The 19,528-nt window shown below is 42.3% G+C and overlaps 1 protein-coding gene across 4 annotated transcripts in view; it reads left to right on the top strand.

Moving 5' to 3' along the window:
* The window catches only part of LRCH1 (leucine rich repeats and calponin homology domain containing 1), a 202,073-nt gene that overhangs the window by 121,688 nt on the left and 60,857 nt on the right, over positions 1-19,528 (top strand). For all 4 annotated transcript variants that reach the window (XM_049646939.1, XM_049646938.1, XM_049646940.1 and 1 more), the window contains exons 3-4: positions 1,754-1,880; positions 18,432-18,537. In XM_049646939.1, coding sequence (XP_049502896.1) covers positions 1,754-1,880; positions 18,432-18,537 — 233 coding nt within the window. The remainder of the gene's footprint in view (positions 1-1,753; positions 1,881-18,431; positions 18,538-19,528) is intronic.

Here is a 19,528-nt window from a genome sequence, read left to right as displayed (position 1 = left end):
GCCCATCAGCCTATTTTCACCTGTCACTCTAACCAGGGGGAGGTGAACAGCCAGCTGGTCCTTCCAGTGCCAGGGACCTCCCCCCACCTGCCCCTTGTAGGGTTTCGATCTTCTCCCTCCCTCTGCTGGACCCTCTTAGAGAAACCTCTCTCCTTCTGCTCCTTTCTGGAAATAGCTTTCTTTGTAAATCTGGGCAATGGAGGGAAGATTGGCTGTGTCTTTTCTTGATAAAGCTTATTACCCAGGCCTTGGGTACCTGGAAGAGAAGAAACGTCAGGATATTTACAGGGGATCATCCACATGAGAAAGGTTCTTTCCAGAGCACACCATGTGTTTTCTTCTCAGCCCATCAGCTAGAGATGCCCTTTGTTTAGCCGGATTCCCACCTCACCATATGGGGGAGTAGGGGAGGAAAACCTTTAAAATATAATACATACAGAAAAGTGCACAGCTCATAAGGACACATCTCAGTGAATGTTCAAAAAACGGAAGCACTCATGCAACCAGTAGCCAGATGAAGTTTATCTTTTTATAGTGATATCTGTTTCTTAATTACAAATGCACTTTGTAGGAATTTTGGAAAACTCAGCAAAGCGTAAGAAAGAGACATGTAAAGAACACTCCTTGTACCTGATCTCCAACCCCCATGACTGCCGATAGCATCTTGGTGTGTTTTCAGTGCATCTGTCCCTCCCCCTCACACACACAGATTTATGTGTGTCCACACGTGCACACAATACCACCGCCGCGGACACTTCATGCATGTGTGCACGTGTGCCCAAAAGAAGTTCTACGTAGTTGCAATAGCAAGACCAATGTGTTTTTAGATATTTCACTGCCTGGTCATTGTCTCTGTCAGCAGAGTGGTGGGGAAAGAAAGGCAGGGAAACTGAATACCATCCCTCTCCTTCCCTGATGGCAGGAAAAGGGCTTTTTGTGGGAGAAGAGGTTGAAGTAAATGGCTGACACACAGAAAGATGGTTCACAGATTTCATTTATCCATTATTTTCCCATTTCTCAGCAAACTGAGCATTGATAACAGGAAGTTCAGATACTTCTGGGTAGAGAACCTCTTCATGCAAAGCGGAGATGAGAGTTGTACCCAGATTTTTCTGGGTACCCTGTGAAATTGAACCCCTCAGGGTTCCAGATTCACTTTTGCCAGAAGGCCAACATTACTTTTTTTTTTTTCTTTTAATTAGCTCCCTTGCAGATGCCCAAATAGACTTTAAGCGTAGTGCCTCTTGTGTTAGCAAAAGGAAGCAGAATCAAAATGTTGGAAATCAGGCTGGTGGTCTTTTGTAAGTTGCAGCAAAACGATCTTCTCCATCACTGTAACATGGACGGGAGGATGCCTTTGTGGTGCTCGTTTCTCGCTGAGTTTCCTGCTACATTGTCAGAAAGAGAAGAGTTGGCACCCGCTTCCCGTTGTTATTGGTGACGCAGGGCGCGATGCCCATCTGCCTCCTGGCTGGCCAAGGACTCTGCTTCTGCAGGGGGCTTGATGGGGTTCCTTGTGCCGGGAAAAGTTGTTTCCCGCAGAACTGCCTATGCCTTTCTTTCCTAGAAATAGATTTTATTGTCTTTTGTACTTGGGACTTGAGGGATTACACATACGGAAACTTCATTGGACCTTTTGTATTTGTCAGACGTCTTCTCCAATCACTCCTTTCTTCTTGCTTATTCACAAACATAATCGGAAACGGTATGACGTGGCTTGTGTGTTTACGGTGTTCTTGTATTGTCTTTGCAGTCGAAATCAGCTGTCTGCCCTGCCTGCCTGCCTGTGTGGTCTGCCTCTCAAAGTCTTAATCGCAAGTAACAACAAACTTGGATCGCTGCCAGAAGAGATAGGTCAGCTCAAACAGTTAATGGAGTTGGTATGTTACTGATTTTTAAGATGCTCTTTTTATTTGTTGACTAATCATAATCTATCAAGGTAGTCAGGAAGACTCTTGTAAAGTTGGACATAGGTTGTTGGATGGCTGTATGCGATAAAGACATTAAGTGGGGAGAGGAATGATCTTGGCTTTGCTGTGGCAGACACAGTTCCTGAAATTTACAGGTTTCCTGTAGTTTATACTTCCTGAAGTCTACGGGATTTACAGTTCCTGAAGTTTACAGGTTATCACGTGGTAGTTACATCATTTTTTTCCAGATCGCATATAAATTTGTGATAAATTATGGATACACTGGCAAAATAATGTACAAATAAGTTAGTAGGGCCAACTTTACATGAATGTAAGTAATTTAGAAAGAACAGAGTGCTTTGATTCTGTATGGGTTTTAGTAACCATTGCCCCAAAGTGATGTCACTCTAAAATATGACCATATCCTCAGAGACAAAAAAGCGTAACAAATGTTTTAGATGGGTAGAGATGGGTTGTAAGTGTGCATCTGAGGCCAAGATACACTGTTCTATTTCAGGTCTTTCACTACTAAATGAATCACTTACCTTGTTTCTAAAATGGGAAAGAATGAATCCCATCCATGTAAGATGGGTGAATGAAAAGGCAAGAATAAGCAATCAGGCTGAAATACAATGGTCAGAATGTCTCCTTCAAGCAGGCATTATTCCATACTGACCTTGTATCAAGCACAGCTGCTGTGATTACAACCATGGAAGGGACACAGTCCCTTCCTTCAAGTAGATTCCAGTCTAGAACATTGATGGCCAATACCTTTTCTATTGGGTGCCAACTCCATTTAATTTCTTGAGGCCACGTGGACCACCATGGTGATGACTTAGGAGGCTCAGATAGAGAGTGCTGTCATCCCTTCATCACGTCTGCAGTGGGAGTTGGTTAGGAACGTGACAGGTTAGGAAAGTGACCTATGCATCAGCTTTAATTTTAGTATAGGAGTGAGTTACTGCTGTATAAAGGCATTGAAAGGTAAAGAAAGAGTGTCTTTTTCAGGACTCATGTGATATTAGTATCTGAAACCTATTCCAAGGCAAGGGCAAACAAAAGTAAAAATAAACTATTGAGTCTACACCAAAATGGAAAACTTTTGCCCAGCAAAGGAAACTACCAACAAAAGAGAAAGGCAACCTAGTGAATGGGAGAATATATTTGCAAATGATTTATTCAATAAGGAGGTAATATCCAAAGTATATAAAGAACTTATGCAAGTCAACACCAAAAAAGAAAAATCTGAATTAAAAATGGGCAGAGGACCCAAATAGACATTCTTCCAAAGAAGACATACAGATGATGGCCAAGAGACACATGAAAAGATGCTTAGTATCACTGATCATCAGGGAAATGCAAATCAGAACCACAATAAGAAAACACTTCATACAAGTCAGAATGGCTAGTAATTAGAAAGGCAAAAAATAACAAGTGTTGGCAAGGATGTGGAGAAAGGGAAACCTTCACACACTGTTGGTGGGAATGTAAACTCATGCAGCCACCATGGAAAACAGTATGGAGATTCCCCCAAAAACTAAAGCTAGAATTACCGTATGATCCAGTAATTCCCCAAAGAACACAAACACTGATTGGAAAAGATACATGCATCCCTATGTTCATTGCAGCATTATTTACAACAGCCAAGATATGGAGGAAACCCAAGCGTCGGTCGACAGATAAGTGAATAAAGAAGTGGTGTGTGTGTGTGTGTGTGTGTGTGTGTGTGTGTGTGTGTGTATACAGATAAAGAAGATGTGTATACACACACACACACACACGCACAATGAAATATTATTTAGCCATAAGAAATGAATGAAATCTTGTCTTTCGAGACAATATAGATAGACCTAGAGGGTATGAAATAAGTGAGATAGAGGAAGATAAATACCATACGGTTTCACTTATATTTGGAATAAAAAAATATTGAGGGGTGCCTGCATGGTCAGTCAGTTAAGCATTGGGCTCTTAATTTCAGCTCAGGTTGTGATCTCATCTCTTTCTCGAATCAAATAAATAAATAAAATAATTAATTAAATTTCAAGTTTTTAAAAAATAAAAAAAAAATCAGATATAGACTCGTAAATACAGAGAATAAACTGGCAATTGGCAGAGGGGAGGGGGCCAGGAGGATGTATGGAATTGATGACTGGGATTAAGTGCAAACTCTCAGTTAGAAAATAAGTCACAGAGATGAAAAGCACAGTATAGGGAATAAGTACCGTATAATATGATACTGTAATAACATTGTATGGTGTCAGATGGTGACCAGACTTAACCTTGGTGAGCACTGGGCAATGAAAAGAATTGTTCAATGACTATGTTGTGCACCTGAAAGTAATACAACATTGTATATCAACTATACCTAAATAATCATTTTTTTAACTTTGTACTATTTTTTATTTGTTTTTTAAGTGTTTCACATGAGTAGGGAGGAACAGAGAGAGAGGCAGAGAGAGAGAATCCCAACTCTGGGTGCAGAGCCCAACACAAGGGCTTGATCTCACAACCATGAGATCATGACCTGAGCCAACATCAAATGTCAGACACTTAACCGACTGAGCCACCAGGTGCCTCAATAATGTATATTTTTAAAAGATGCAGGGGTATTCCTGCCACTCAGCACCTGGACGTTTGATCAGGGATCATTAATGTCTAGAACAAGACACTGGAAAGTTGTCTGGAGCCATGGAAGTGGTTTGTTTTCTCACTTAGCTCTCTCTACTTCTCCATGCAGTGGAGATGTCTCGCCCACAGATCCCAAGTTTAAATGTCCTCCGACTTAAGCAGTAGCTAGTCTGTCTCAGCCCTGATGTCTAAATGAGAAAGGCAAGATGTGGGTCGGATGTCCTCTCCTGACTGAGTCCGTGATGCACAAGGCACATGGTCACATGACCCAGACACACAGCTGCTTTCCTGCCAACAAGGGGGCAGTTCTGAAAGAAGATGGATACTAATTTGGGTAGGCACACCCACCCCCAAGTTTGCTATTACAAGAAATATGTGCATGTGGTTAGGGAGTGATTGATTCAGCCTTGGAGTTGGGAAGGATTTGTAAGGCAAGAGACCTTTGAGAGGCCCCTTGCAGAAGTCTATGTGGAATTTTCTAAACGGAAAAAGGAAGACAGGCACAGAGGAAGCATTTAAGAGAGAAGGGACGGTTTGAGCAAAGGCAAGACAGCCCAGGAGGAGGTGGCTTGCTTGGAGCGTGGGAAGCAGTTTAATCCGGCTGAGGCTACGTAGAATGACACTGGGTGCTCCATTTTCACGGCCACTGCCTGAGAGAGTTAGGCCACCTTCAGCTCCTCCACAGGGCATTCAAGACCCGTCATTCATCTGCTGTCCCTGGCCCCTTTAGTTCCAGCCATCTGGGAGTGTTCCTTGTTCACTTCCACTTCTAGTCTTTGACACACATCACTGTCTCTGTGGGGACAGTTTCTTCCTTCTCGTCTTCTCTTGGTCAGTTCTTAACCAAGTTAGATGTCACTTCCCCCAGAAAGCCTTCCCAAATCCTCTAAGCCAGATTTAGGCACTCCCAATGCAAGCACGCTATACTTACCACGGAATTCTGTGCAGTCATACTTTCTTCCTACTTGGCATTCTCCGCACCAGCTCCCTCTATGTCTGGAAAGCCGCCGAGGGCTGTTGACGGGGATTTGCTGTTGTACCTGGTGCTCGGCATAAGACCCAATACGTGTTTGCTGAATGCTGCTCTCAAGGGGTGGAAAGTGGGCTGTGGCTTGGGATAGACTGTGAAGACTCCCAGGTGCTCAGCCTGCCAGGGGGATGACTATCTTACAATCCATCTTGATTCAGAAGGAACCATCTTAATTGGTTCCAGAAAACAAAACAATAATACGGACTAATGCTTTGGATGAAACTGATAGTTATGTGCTTTTTTTTTCTTTTTAAAGAATTCTTCTTTTAGGAGTCTGATAGACACACAATCCAAATCTGCTAGAATTTGGATTAGGTCTTACAAGCACAATATATAACACGTTGGTTTTTTTCCCCACTTGTCGGGCTCCCACAGATGGGCGGCACACAGGTGAGGTCGGTCTTCTGGAACCTGTGGGCAGCTGGAATGTGTTTCTGTCCCACTGCACCCTGGGCGTAAGCCGACAGCATGCCATGTATCAGCTCTGCCTGCCGAGCTGCGGACCAGCTCATCTGTGAATAGGTGGCGGTGTGCTGAGCCTGGGCCAGTCCCACACCAGAGCGGGGCTTTCCTGAGATGCTCTTATCAGCCGCTGGGCTGGCCTTGTGGCCGTGGTAGAACAGCACTGTCTCCTGTCTCCCGCCTCAGGACACACAAGCTGTGGGGTGGCTGTGAGGGAGTCCTTGAGCTTTTCTTGGGCACCCTGTCCAGAGCCCAGAGGTTAGTGTAACCTCTTAGTTACACTAAAGGTTGAGTGTAACTACTTACTTAGCATTGTGTTCAGCTGGCTCTGGTGCCTTTTCTCCACCAGCAATAACCTATTGGATCCTCGAATCCTAGAAATCCTAGAATGTGAGAGCCATTGGGGTTTTAAAAGCATCTAGTCCAAGCTCTTAACATCTTGCAAGGGTAGAGAGAAACCTAAGGTACAGAGGCAGTGTGTGATGTACAGAAGTTCACTCCGGTGTAGCTAATTTATAACTTAAGCTGAAGCACCCTCACGCAGCACTATTTGATAGAAAGGTAATGCAAGCAGCAAATTTTATTTTATTTTACTTTATTTCATGAAAAAATTTTAATTCTATTCTGTTTTTTTTAAGTTTATTTATTTATTTTGAGAGAGAGAGAGCATGGGAGGGGCAGAGAGAGAGGGAGAGAGAATCCCAAGCAGGCTCCACACTGTCAGCACAGAGCCTGATGTGGGGTTCTAACTCACGAACCGTGAGATCATGACCTGAGTCAAAGTCAAAAGTCAGACGCTGAACTGACTGAGCCACCCAGGCACCCCTGTTCTGTTCTATTTTTAATTTTAATTCCATTGTAGTTAACATAGCGTTATATTAGCTTCAGGTACACAATATAGTGATTCAACACTCCCATATATCACCTGGTGCTTATCATGACAGGGGCACTCCTTAATCCCCATCACCTATTTCATCCATCCCCCCACTCACCTCTTTTTATTAACCATTAGTTTGTTCTCAGTAGTTAAGGGTCTGCTTCTTGGCTTGTCTCTCTCTCTCTTTTCCTTTGCTCATTTGCTTCTTAAATTTCACTTAGCAAAATACCCTCTAGCTCCATTCTTGTTGCAAATGGCAAGATTTCATTCTCTTTTTAAGTTTGTTTATTTATTTATTTTGAGAGAGAGAGGGAGAGTGAACATGAGCAGGGGAGGGCAGAGGGCGAGAGAGATTTTCATGCAGGCTCCATGCTGCCAATGTGGAGCCCCTATGTGGGGCTCAGAATCACAAACTGTGAGATCATGACCTGAGCTGAGATCAAGAGTAGGACACTGAACCAACTGAGCCACCCTGGTGCCCCAAGATTTCATTCTTTGATGGCTGTGTAATATTCCATTTTGTGTGTGTGTGTGTGTGTGTGTGTGTTTGTGTGTGTGTATACACACATCTTCTTTATCCATTCTAATCAGTGGATGGACGCTTAGGCTGCTTCCATAATTTGGCTATTGTAAATAATATTGCTGTAAACATAGAGATGCATGTATCCCATTGAATTATTATTTTTGTATTCTTTGGGTAAATACCCAGTAGTGCGATTGCTGGATCATAGAGTAGTTGTATTTTTAACTCTTTGAGGAACCTCCATACTGTTTTCCAGAGTGGCTGTGCCAGTTTGCATTCCCACCAACAGTACATGAGGGTTCCTTTTTCTCCACAACCTCGTTGTTTGCCAGCACTCGTTGTTTGTTGTGTTTTTGATCTTAGCCATTTGGAAAGGTGTGGGGTGATATTTCGTTGTAGTTTTGATTTGCATTTCCCTGATGAAGAGTGATGTTGAGCCATCTTTTAGTGTGTCTGTGGGCTGTCTTTATGTCTTCTTTGAGAAATGTCCATTTCTTCTGCCCATTTTTAAATTGGATTGCTTGTTTTGGGGTGTTGATCTTTATAACTTCTTTCAACGTTTATTGATTTTTGGGACAGAGAGAGACAGAGCATGAACGGGGGAGGGACAGAGAGAGAGGGAGACACAGAATCGGAAACAGGCTCCAGGCTCTGAGCCATCAGCCCAGAGCCTGACGCGGGGCTCGAACTCACGGACCATGAGATCGTGACCTGGCTGAAGTCGGACACTTAACCGACTGCGCCACCCAGGCGCCCCCTTTATAACTTCTTTACATATTTCCAATGCTAACCGTTTATTGGATATGTCATTTGCGAATACCTATTCTCATTCAGTAGGTTGCCTTTTAGTGTTTTGGATTATTTACTTTGCCGTGCAAAAGCTTTTATTTTGATGTAGTCTTAATAGTTTAATTTTGCTTTTGTTTCCCTTGCCTCAGGAGACATATCTAGAAAAATGTTGCCGCGGCCAATATCAGAAAACCGTGCTCTCTTCTAGAATTTTAATGGTTTCATGCCTCACATGTAACTCTTTCATCTATTTTTAATTTTTGCGTGTGGTGTAAGAAAGTGGTCTGGTCTCGCTGTTTTACATGCTGCTGTCCAGTTTTTCCAACACCATTTGTTGAAGAGACTGTCTTTTGCCCATTGGATATTCTTTCCTGCTTTGCCAAGGGTTAATTGACCATATCCTTGTGGGTTTGTTTCTGGGTTTTCTATCCTGTTCCATTGATCTATGTGTCTATTTTTGTGCCAGTACCATACTGTTTCAGTGACTACAGCTTCATAATATAACTTGAAGTCAGAAATTGTGATGCCTCCAGCTTCACTTTCTTTTTTCAAAATTGCTTTGGCAATTTGGAGTCTTTTGTGATTCCATATAAATTTTAAGATCATTTGTTCTAGCTCTGTGAAAAAATGCTATTGGTATTTCGATAGGGATTGCATTAAATGTGTAAATTGCTTTGCATAGTGTAGACATTTTAACAATATTTGTTCTTCCAGTCCATAAACATGGAATGTCTTTCTGTTTCTTTGTGTAGTGTTCAGTCTCTTTCATCAATGTTTTATAGGTTTTAGAGTATGGGCCTTTTACCTCTTCAGTTAGGTTTATTCCTAGGTATCTTATTATTTTTGGTGCAGTTGTAAATGGGATTATTTTCTCAATTTCTCTTTCTGCTGCTTCATTATTAGTGTATAGAAATGCAACAGATTTCTGCACATTGATTTTATATCTTACGGCTTTACTGAATTAACTGATCAGTTCTACTAGTTTTTTGGTGGAGTCTTTAGTATTTTCTATATAGGGTGTCATGTTATCTACAAATAGTGAAAGTTAGACTTCTTCCTTACCAAGTTGAATGCCTTTAATTTCTTTTGATTGTCTAATTGCTGTTAGCACATGTAACTTTTTTATTAGGTCTTTGGTTTTATTATTTTAGAGAGAGCACAAATGGGGAGACGGGCAGAGGAAGAGAATAAAAGAGGGAGGTTGGGAGAGGGAGAATCTTAAGCAGGCTCCATGCTCAATGTGGAGCCTAACGCAGGGCTCAACCCCACGACCTGAACCAAAATCAAGAGTCAGATGCTCAACTCACTGAGACACCCAGGCGTCCAAACAAACGTACTTCAAATGCACTGGTAGCCACATTAAAAAAAAAAAAAAAAAAAAAAAGCAAGTGAAATTAATTTTAATAATATGTTTTATTTAATGCAGGATGGCCAGAATATTATTTCAGCATGTTTGCGATATAAAATCAATGAGGTATTTTATATATTTTTTTCATATTATGTCTCTGAAGTCCATGGTGTATACCAACAGCATCTCACAGGTTGGAACAGCCACATTTCTCATGCTCGTAGCTGTGGCCGAGCAGCTCTGTAGCCTGTGGTCTTTGACTCTGTGCGCCAGCATGATTCCTTGTGAAAAGCATTTATTTGTGACATTGGTGAATATTTCATTTGTTTCCATTATTTAACCACAAGGGGTGAGTGGCCTTGCTTAAGGTCACAGACTAAAAAAAGATTAGTTTCCATCCGTTCTTATTTATCTTTCATATCTTTTTGCTTAAAATGGCAGTGCTACTGTAGGTAACCCTGTCAAATGATTTTTAGCTATCAGTTGGAAAGAAATTCCCTGGAGAGCCTGAAATAATTCCAGACTTGCTTGGGAGGCTTTTGTTTAAATGGTTACGTGGTAACCAACTTGTTAAAAAGTTTGACAGCTCCCACCAGACCCCACCCAAGCATTCAGGGTACTTTAAAGCCAATGACGTGCTGATAAAATCACTCAATTTATTGGTCTCTGAGCATTGTTTGGCTATTTTAGAAGAAATATTTTTAAATTTCACATTAGACTCAAAGAGTATCCCAAACGGAGTTGTAAACTCTCTCCTCTTCCAAGTGTGAGTATTCCAGAGTCATCGCTGGTTTAAAAAACAAAAGAAGAGAACCATAGCTGTTGCAAGAAAGGAGTTGTCCTCTGTAATTTTTAAGGACTAGAGCTGGAAAACATCACCTTACCGTCTTAAATATATCACAGTTATCTGAAACTGTGAAAATGAAACAAAAAGCATTGCCATTCAGCGATTGGCTTGTCCAGCCATTTGAGATGGTGCAGAGAACAAAGGAGTGCAATTGTTCCTCCTTCCATGAAGAAGCCATTAAGAAACACCTACTGAGATGTCCTTTTTTGAATCCATGAGAGGCCAGGATAGAGTTCTGTGCTGTTTCAGGTGCAAGAGAATTTAGGGAATCTTAGCTCTTTGGAACTGGCCCCTCCGGGCTCATTTGTGATGGGAATGACCTAGAACTTTAGGACCTTTCTGGCCTCTTTGACTTCCTTCTGTACCTCTGGTACTCTAAGAGCTGTAGCTGTATATAGATGTTGTTTTGTAAGTCTTTGTATCTGGGCGTTCTTTCTGTAAGAGAAAGAAAAAGCAATAGCGTTTACTGAGCACCTGCTATATGCCAGGCACTCTGCTAGGTATATGGCATGGGCAATTTCATATAATCTTGACAATAACCCAGCAAGTAGATATAATATCTACAGTTTGTAGACAGATTTGAGTTTCAGAATTATTTACCCAGAGCTGGGGGGGGGGGCCCTGGAGTGGTGGAGCTGGGGTAAAAACCAGTTTTGTGTGATGAAAGCCCCAATCCTTTCAATAGCACCATTCAGCTGTGCTTACTGGGTCTTCTGGATCGTTTAGCATCTCATAGAGAGGGACCCTGTGGTGTTTGCTTGTTTGTTTGTTGAGTTCCTGGTTCATCTTGGCAGTGGTTTTCCCATTAAAGTTGGGGCAGCGCACCAACAGTTGAGAGTGAATCAGAGAATGAATGTTGCAAAACTCGGGCCATGTCTGTGTGCAGGTCTCCTCGCTGAGGAACCACAGCCGGGCAGGGAAGGTCAGTAGAGGGTGCTGGTGTTGACTAAACCTTATTTTACTCATTAAAACGACATTAGCATTTGGAAACACGGTTCTTGTACTGTCGAACCATGCCCGAAGGGGAAGACATGCTGAGTACCTGGGAAGAGATGCTGTGTGTGTGCCTTCTGTGATAATAACCAGAGGGCCGTGAAGATAATCACACTGCGGCAGAGCACGGCGAACTTGAGTTTTCTCACAGTTCCCAGAGCGGGCTGACGTACTGAGGGCCGGAGACTGTCTGTCCCTTGTTTGGTTTCTTTCAGTTCTTTCTTCCGCTCACGCAGTGTGTGAAAATCGTGGCTTCCAGCTGTAAGAGAACACAGTATCACTGCTCCAGAAGCCTGCTCTTACACAGAACCTGACTCAAGGAATATCTGGTGGAACGGTGCATTTCCCGGCCCTGCCTAGACCTCTCTCTCCTTTCCTAAAATGTTTGTTTGTGTGGCGAGTTTGAATTCAGGGATTGATTGTAGACACAGGATGTATTGACCTGGTTCTGAGGAGAATTCCTCCATTATTGTTTTTTAATTTTTTTCTTTTTTTCTTTTACTCTTGAGAGAGAGAGAGAGAGACAGAGCGTGAGCAGGGGAGGAGCAGAGAGAGTGGGAGACACAGAGTCTGAAACAGGTTCCAGGCTCCAAGCTGTCAGCCCAGAGCCCGATGCGGGGCTCGAACTCATGAACCGCGAGATCGTGACCCGAGTCGAAGTCAGATGCTTAACAGACTGAGCCACCCAGGCGCCCCTCCTTCATTATTTTCATACATAACATTCCAGCCTCTGAGTTAGGTATAGCGGAGACATTAATTCATGTGTCTGCCATAATCTTTTTTCCATTCACAGTCTTTGGACATGCCTTCTAACCTCTCTGGTTTCTGCGGGACAGTTGGAAGTCCGTGGCTTGTTTACCATCTATTCTGTTGAAGAGCATTGGGTTGGAAGGAAGGGTGTGGAGCGGAGTTTTTTACTAGAAGGAGACATTCAGTAAGTGTTGGGAGGTGACAATACCAGAGGTTGCTTGAAAAAGTTTTGAGTTTAAATGAACATACTGGATTTTTCTTAAAAGAAAGAAATTCTGACTACAGGCATTGAAGTTTTTGATTGCTAAGAAATCAAAATTGACATTACTTCTAAGTTAAGTATCTATCTTTCAAATTCTCTTCATTATTTCTGATGTGATAAATGGATCTTCCTAATATTACAAGGAAATTTAAATTAATTTTGCCACTTCCTTTTACATAGGTACAGAGAAGTTAAGACATTGACCTAAAGTCACACAGAAAGTCATACAATACACATTTCCTCCCAAAAAAAGAGTATGAGCCCTTGATGGGAGTTAATAGCTTAAATTTCCTGTCAGACTGTTCACATTCCCTTCAGTTAACTAAAGAGCTAGATTTATTACAAAAGTATGGCTTAAGCAATGGTATAACTACACTAGGTTTTTGAAAACCTGAGAGATCAAGGTAGCTCATGAGAAAATACTGTGTGCACCGTTCCACAGGGTGGCCTGGTTACACTGGACATCTTCCCTAACCAAGATGATCTTGACGCATTATTTGTGTTGGTTTTCATTAGAGGTTACTCCTTAAAAAATCGTTTTCTTTTTTACAGTATTATTTTCTGAAAGTGAACATCACCTAGTTTAATCATGTCTGAACTTAATCTGGTGTTTTAAATCCTTGTGTTTCTTACATACTGAAGATAAATTAACAACTAGTATTTGATAACAAAAATCCATTAGTCTCCAGTGTGCATTTAATACTTCTAGTAAATTCCATTATTGCCTGGAAGGGCTGGCATAAAATGACTCTAACGTTTTTTACTTAAAAACATGTTGATTAAACCAGTGGAAAAAAAGTATATTTTAGGTCATAGTTAAAATTGTCCAGTTTTTTTTTTTTTTTTTTTACTCTAAATGACTAAATTGGACTGGCTGGCCCTTTAACTTAAGTGTGAGTATGTATGTTATTATATAATAATTAGATTCATTTCTATATAACAAAGAAAAGAATTTGTAAATATTTATGACATGTTTATGATGATTTCTTTTTGGCCTGCTTGTACATTTGCAGTATTATAACAGTAAACATATGACAATTTGATCCACTGAAGCGTGCAATAATTATTTTCTAAGACATAGTTTAAGGGCTAATAGACAATTCAGAAGGGATTCATTTGACCATTCTAAGAAGCCACTGAATCTGGAATTCACAGCTTGGTAAATTCACAACTAAATGCAGAAGAAGTGTGAGGCATTAGTGTTCTTTACTTATTAAATTCATTTTCCTAAATGTTATCTTTTTTTTTTTTTCTTTAACGTTTATTCATTTTTGAGACAGAGAGAGACAGAGCATGAACGGGGGAGGGTCAGAGAGAGGGAGACACAGAATCTGAAACAGGCTCCAGGCTCTGAGCTGTCAGCACAGAGCCCAATGCGGGGCTCAAACTCGCGGACTGCGAGATCATGACCTGAGCCGAGGTCGACCGCTCAACTGACGGAGCCACCCAGGTGCCCCTAAATATTATCTTTTTAAAATTAACTCAAGACTTGAAAAACCAGACCTTAGGCTAAATGTGGACAGACATATTTTAGAGAACCAGCCTGTTCTAGGATGACGTTTTTCATGTTCTAACCTGAAATATCCCAAAACATTTAGAGTATTATCTTCTCTCATCTTTTTCCTCCTCCTCGTTCCCCAGCTAATTAAGACACGGGAGGTTTTGTTTTTGTGACGAAATTCATCGCCTCTTTAAAATTCAGCAAGGTTCAGTAACTGGGAGGCAGTAGACTTTTGCTTAATTCTGTAATATGGATTATACAATAGTGTAAAGTCTTTTTCAAAATTTTTTCAATGTTTATTTTTGAGAGAGAGAGAGAGAGAGAGAGACACAGAGCATGAGTGGAGGGGAGGAGGGAGAGGGAGACAGAGAGTCCGACACCGGCTCCAGGCCCTGAGCTGTCAGCACAGAGCCCGACAGGACACGTGGCTCGAACTCATGAACCATGAGATCATGACCTGAGCTAGAGTCAGGTGCTTAACCGACTGAGCCACCCAGGTGCGCCTATGGTGTAAAGTCTTTATCTTGCTTCCTTGCTAGATCCACCTGCGCATTTCCCCCTCATTATTTTGGCAGGATAGGAAATAACCAACCAAAGAGTACTATTGAAACATTTTGACCTTGGGGCGCCTGGGTGGCTCAGTCGGTTGAGCGGCCGACTTCGGCTCAGGTCACGATCTCGCGGTCCATGAGTTCGAGCCCTGCATCGGGCTCTGTGCTGACAGCCTGGAACCTGTTTCGGATTCTGTGTCTCCCTCTCTCTGACCCTCCCCCGTTCATGCTCTGTCTCTCTCTGTCTCAAAAATAAATAAACGTTAAAAAAAAAATTAAAAAAAAAAAAGAAAAGAAACATTTTGACCTTCACTATACACCCTTCAAAATGTGAATGGACAATTGGACTTGGTGTTTCTAATTGTCTACAGATGTACTGTCCTGTAAGTCAAAAGGAAAAAACTCTTTATCATTATGTTTTGTTTTTTTTTTTTTTTTTAAGTGTAAATTGGGTAACTGCTTTCCCTGCTGGTTAAATAAACATATAAATATAGCTGAGGGGAGGTGATTTTCCTTGATAAAGCCATTATGTTAGAAATATATGTTAGAAAAAAAAATTACCTTATATTTAGGGAAATAGCATAGCCTTTCTGGCTAACCAGAGGGTAATCGACAAAATGCAAAGCGTGTTTTATAGTACACCCCAATGGGATAAGACTGAATGAGATTTTATGAGATTTTATGCTGTGAATAATCTGCCTAAAAATATGTTATCTTTTGCTTCCCTCTCTCCCCTCCTTTTTTCTTGAAAGAATGTTTTTAAAGAATTCTGTCCTTGAAGCTTCTGAAAATTTTCAGTTTTATATCAAAAATCTGTGATTCCTGTAAATTGTAAAAGGATTTTTCTTGTGCAGTCATACACAGACTTACAAAGACCTACTGTAGATGTCAATAACATAACTTCTCTCCAGAGAAGGAAAATTCCCACTATTTCTTCCCTAAGGACCCTCCACTCCTATCACCAGTGTGACTATGCCTGGCTGTGAGTCCAATAGCATGATTTAATCTCATATATTTCTAGAAATATATACTATTAGTATATAGTATATATACCTATACACTATTTGTGTGAAGGCTCTTTTAAAAGAGAATGGAGGGGCGCCTATCTGTCTCTCTATCTGTGCTCACGCTCTGTCTCTCTCAAAAATGAATAAACATTTAAAAATTTTTTAATTTTTTCAATGTTTATTTTTGAGAGAGAGACACACACACAGAGTGTGAGTGGAGGAGGGGCAGAGAGAGAGGGAGACAGGGAATCCAAAGCAGGCTCCAGGCTCTGAGCTGTCAGCACAGAGCCCGACGTGGGGCTCCAACTTGTGATCGGTGAGAATGTCATGACCTGAGCTGAAGTTGGACACTTAACCGACTAAGCCACCCATGCACCCAAGTGAATAAACGTTTTTAAAAAATCTTAAAGAGAATGGAATGGAAGGATACTTGCCTATTTGTGACTCGGTTGAGGCAAAGAAAGATAAAGATTTCATTGAATGGGTTTGGTTGTTGGTACTTGTGACTGATCAGATACCATAGGAATTGGGAAAAGGTAGCATTTTACTTTTTACCTCTCGTACATGGAAGTGCATGCAGAAAGGCAGAATTATTTGCTGATGCAGTGAGGGGCTAAAAGTGACTGGACAACTCCCTGGACTTTCTAATTCTATAATTATTTCCTTAGACTTGTATTTCTCTGCAGATGTGCTTTGTGGGTTATTTGTTTTGTTTTGTTTTTAAACACTAAGGATGTTTCTCAAGGAATTTTATGTGACTTTCTGGGCCAGGAGTGATGCATCAACAGCCAGCCTGGGGGTGACGCCTTTGAACACCTCGTGTTAGCCTGTCATGCCACCTCCCCTCAGCCAGACAGCTGAAAAGTCCCGCGGGCTCATTGCATTGTGCACTCAGCCTCTGCAGAGGCCTGCTTCATTCCCTTTTATCAGGAGTGATTTTATTCCTCTTCAGCAAGTGATACTCGTTTAGCAGCCTCGTGACTTTGGCAGATTACCAGGTCACCAGAGGATTTTAGATGAGAAGAGATTAGAGGGCAGTGATGCCCTGTGTTCTGCATAGTCCTGTTCTTACGGGAGCTCTGGGGTTTGAGGGGACTGGTTAATGGTGAATTCTCATCTGAGTGAATGTGAAACCGATTTCTGCAACGAGGCTTTGCTGCCTTCTAAAAGGGGGAGTGAAAGGGGAAGTTTTTGCAGGTTGAGAAGCGATGTGGGGTATCTAAAGACTTGACCCCACTGGGATCGTTCCTAGCCCAAGTATATCTGTGGTTGTGCCTTTCCAGGAGGGACCTGCCAGGGATTGGTGTGTTTGTGGGAGCATCCTGGGGTTCCAGCCATGAGGCAGGGAGAGCCACGGCATGTGGAGTGTCAACATAAATGGGCTTCAGAAATTTCATCCAGCACTTCCTGATCCCTTACTTTAGTCCCGGCACTCTGCTTGGCATCAGAAGGATGGAGTGAATGAGAGCCTCCCATCTAGTTCACCGGCTTCTAACAGAAAGCAAATGTGTGCACACTTGAATACGGTAATAGATTATCCCCAGGACCACCAAGGAAAAAGGGCATTCTCTGTGGGTATTCATTCAGAGGGGGACAGTGAGGGAAACCTCCACAAAGGTTTCAGAGAAGAGAGAGCCTTGAATTAAATCTTGAAGGATGCAGGTGGGACAAGAGGACTATATTGGGGAGGGGCACACCAGGCAAGGGAAGAGCTGGAAGAGGTTTGGGACTGAGAAACCCTTGGCACACACTGGCGGCTGCAGTCGGTAATCCCGTGGCCTGCGGATGCAAGCAAGGGCTTTCAGAGAGGTGGCGCTGGAGAAATCCATCTGAACCGTAGCTGCTGGGCCTTGCTGTGGAGTTGGGGACTTTACCCCATGGGTTTCTGAGACATTGCTGTTGCAGATGTCTAAGCTGGTAAATGATGCAGTGAAATGCGCATGCTCCGGCAGCTCTGTGACAGGTGGATCTGAGGGGCAGATCAAGGAGACCATTATAGTGCCCAGTGAGATGGAGTGTTGGTCTGGACAATAGAGTAGCTGGGGTGGAGGATGGAGAGCCGAGCAGAGCTTCCAGAGAAAGTGGAAGAGTGGGATTAGGGGAGAATAAGATTATAAATCTCATAGTTTTCATTCTGCACTCGTCAAGAGGCGGTTCCAGTCAACTGTTGATAGGATATTAGTCTTTCAGTGCAAAAAAGACATCATCCGCATGCCCCACAGTCTTGGAAAATGTACCGAAAGGTGTTCAGGTCCACAGACTTTCCAGCCTTCCAGTCGCAAATCCATTTTAAATAAATAACGCATCCAAAAGATGCATTCATAGTCACAGTTTTTCACTGTCAGATGTGAGTGTTTGGTAAGTAGGATGTGTGACCTTCTATTTCGAGGTACTGTGGGATGGTGGCTTCACAGTGGGCGGGCATTTGTTCCGAGTGGTAACTGCCTTGGACGCCTGACTTAACCTCCCTGAGCCTCATTTTTCTGACTGTAAATATTAAGCTGCTAATACTGCCTCAGGGGTTCGTGGTGAGAATTAAATGAGACTGAAGCACATGAACGCAGCAGGTGCGAGGCCGGCAAAGGAGCTCCTGAATGCTCCGAATATCCTTCCTTTTCTCTTTTTGTCCTTAGTGTTCAAAATGCTGCACTTTCCTTTCCTTCTCTGTGCTAAGCCTGACCTACAGACCAGGATAAAAATGTACCCGAGTAGTTGCCCTCATAATTAATTTCCTTAAGGAGGCATCTGGGTGTCTCGGTCGGTTAAGCATCCGACTCTTGATCTCAGCTCAGGTCTTGATCTCAGGGTCGTGAGCTCAAGTCCCGAGTTGGGCTGTGTGCTGGGCGTGAAGGCTACTAAAATAAATAAATAAATTCCTGAAGGAGATTTCACATGGGATGCTTGATTTCCTGGAAAAAGATGCTTATCATTTCTGCCTTTGCTTTTGATGCAGGACGTCAGCTGCAACGAGATCACAGCCCTGCCCCAGCAGATAGGTCAGTTGAAAGCTCTACGGGAACTGAATGTCAGAAGAAATTACCTTAAAGTCTTACCACAAGGTAAAAAGAATAAAATAGGAGATGTTCATTATTATTATTTTTTGGTTTACTTTTGTGAAGAAGGCAGTTTGTCTAGTCATGTTTGTGTATGCCTAATAATATTACTTATTATATTAATATGAATTCTGTGAATTTCACATGCAGATGACAGAAAAGTTAATATCCAACTTTTCATTTTAGTCAAGGGGTACAGCAACACTATCATTCCCCTGTATGAGACTGTGTGTGTGTGTTAGTTTGCTCAGGCTCACATAACAAAGTACCACAGACTGAGTGGTTTACACAACAGAAATGTACTTTCTCACAGATCTGCAGGCTGGAAGTCCGAGATCAAGGTGTCTCCTGAGAGCTCTCTCCTTGGCTTGCAGATGGCTGTCTTCTCCCCATGTGTTCACATCATCCTTCCTCTGTGTCTCTGTCCTAATCTCCTCTTCTTAAATTTTTTTTAAACGTTTATTTTTGAGAGACAGAGAGAGACAGAGCACGAGCAGGGGAGGGACAGAGAGAGAGGGAGACGCAGAATCTGAAGCAGGTTCTAGGCCCTGAGCTGTCAGGACAGAGCCTGACGCTGAGCTCGGACTCATGAACTGTGAGATCGTGACCTGAGCCAAAGTCAGATACCTAACCTAGTGAGCCACCTGAGTGTCCCGAATCTCCTCTTTGTATAAGGATACCAGTCATGTTGGGTTGTGGCCCACTCAAATGACCTCATTTTAACTCTATTACCCCTTGAAAGTCCTTACCTCCAAAATCAGTCACATTCTGAGGTACTGGGGGTTAGGACTCCAACACAGGAAATTTGAGGACACAAAATTCATAACAGGAGTTGTTTTTGGTATGGATGTGTGATGTTCTGGAACAATGAGCCAACACTTTAGGTCATATACTTGGTCTTGTAGACCCAGCTATTAGGATTTCTGGCTTTGGCTATCTGGTATGGAATCTATGCTTCAGGTGAGGGCACTGCCCCTGATGAAATGGTAGTCGGACT

This window comes from Panthera uncia (genome assembly GCF_023721935.1).
Source record: "Panthera uncia isolate 11264 chromosome A1 unlocalized genomic scaffold, Puncia_PCG_1.0 HiC_scaffold_16, whole genome shotgun sequence".
NCBI classification, from domain to species: Eukaryota; Metazoa; Chordata; class Mammalia; order Carnivora; family Felidae; genus Panthera; species Panthera uncia.
Note: the sequence above shows the minus strand (reverse complement) of the source record. Positions and strands in the feature narration are given on the sequence as shown.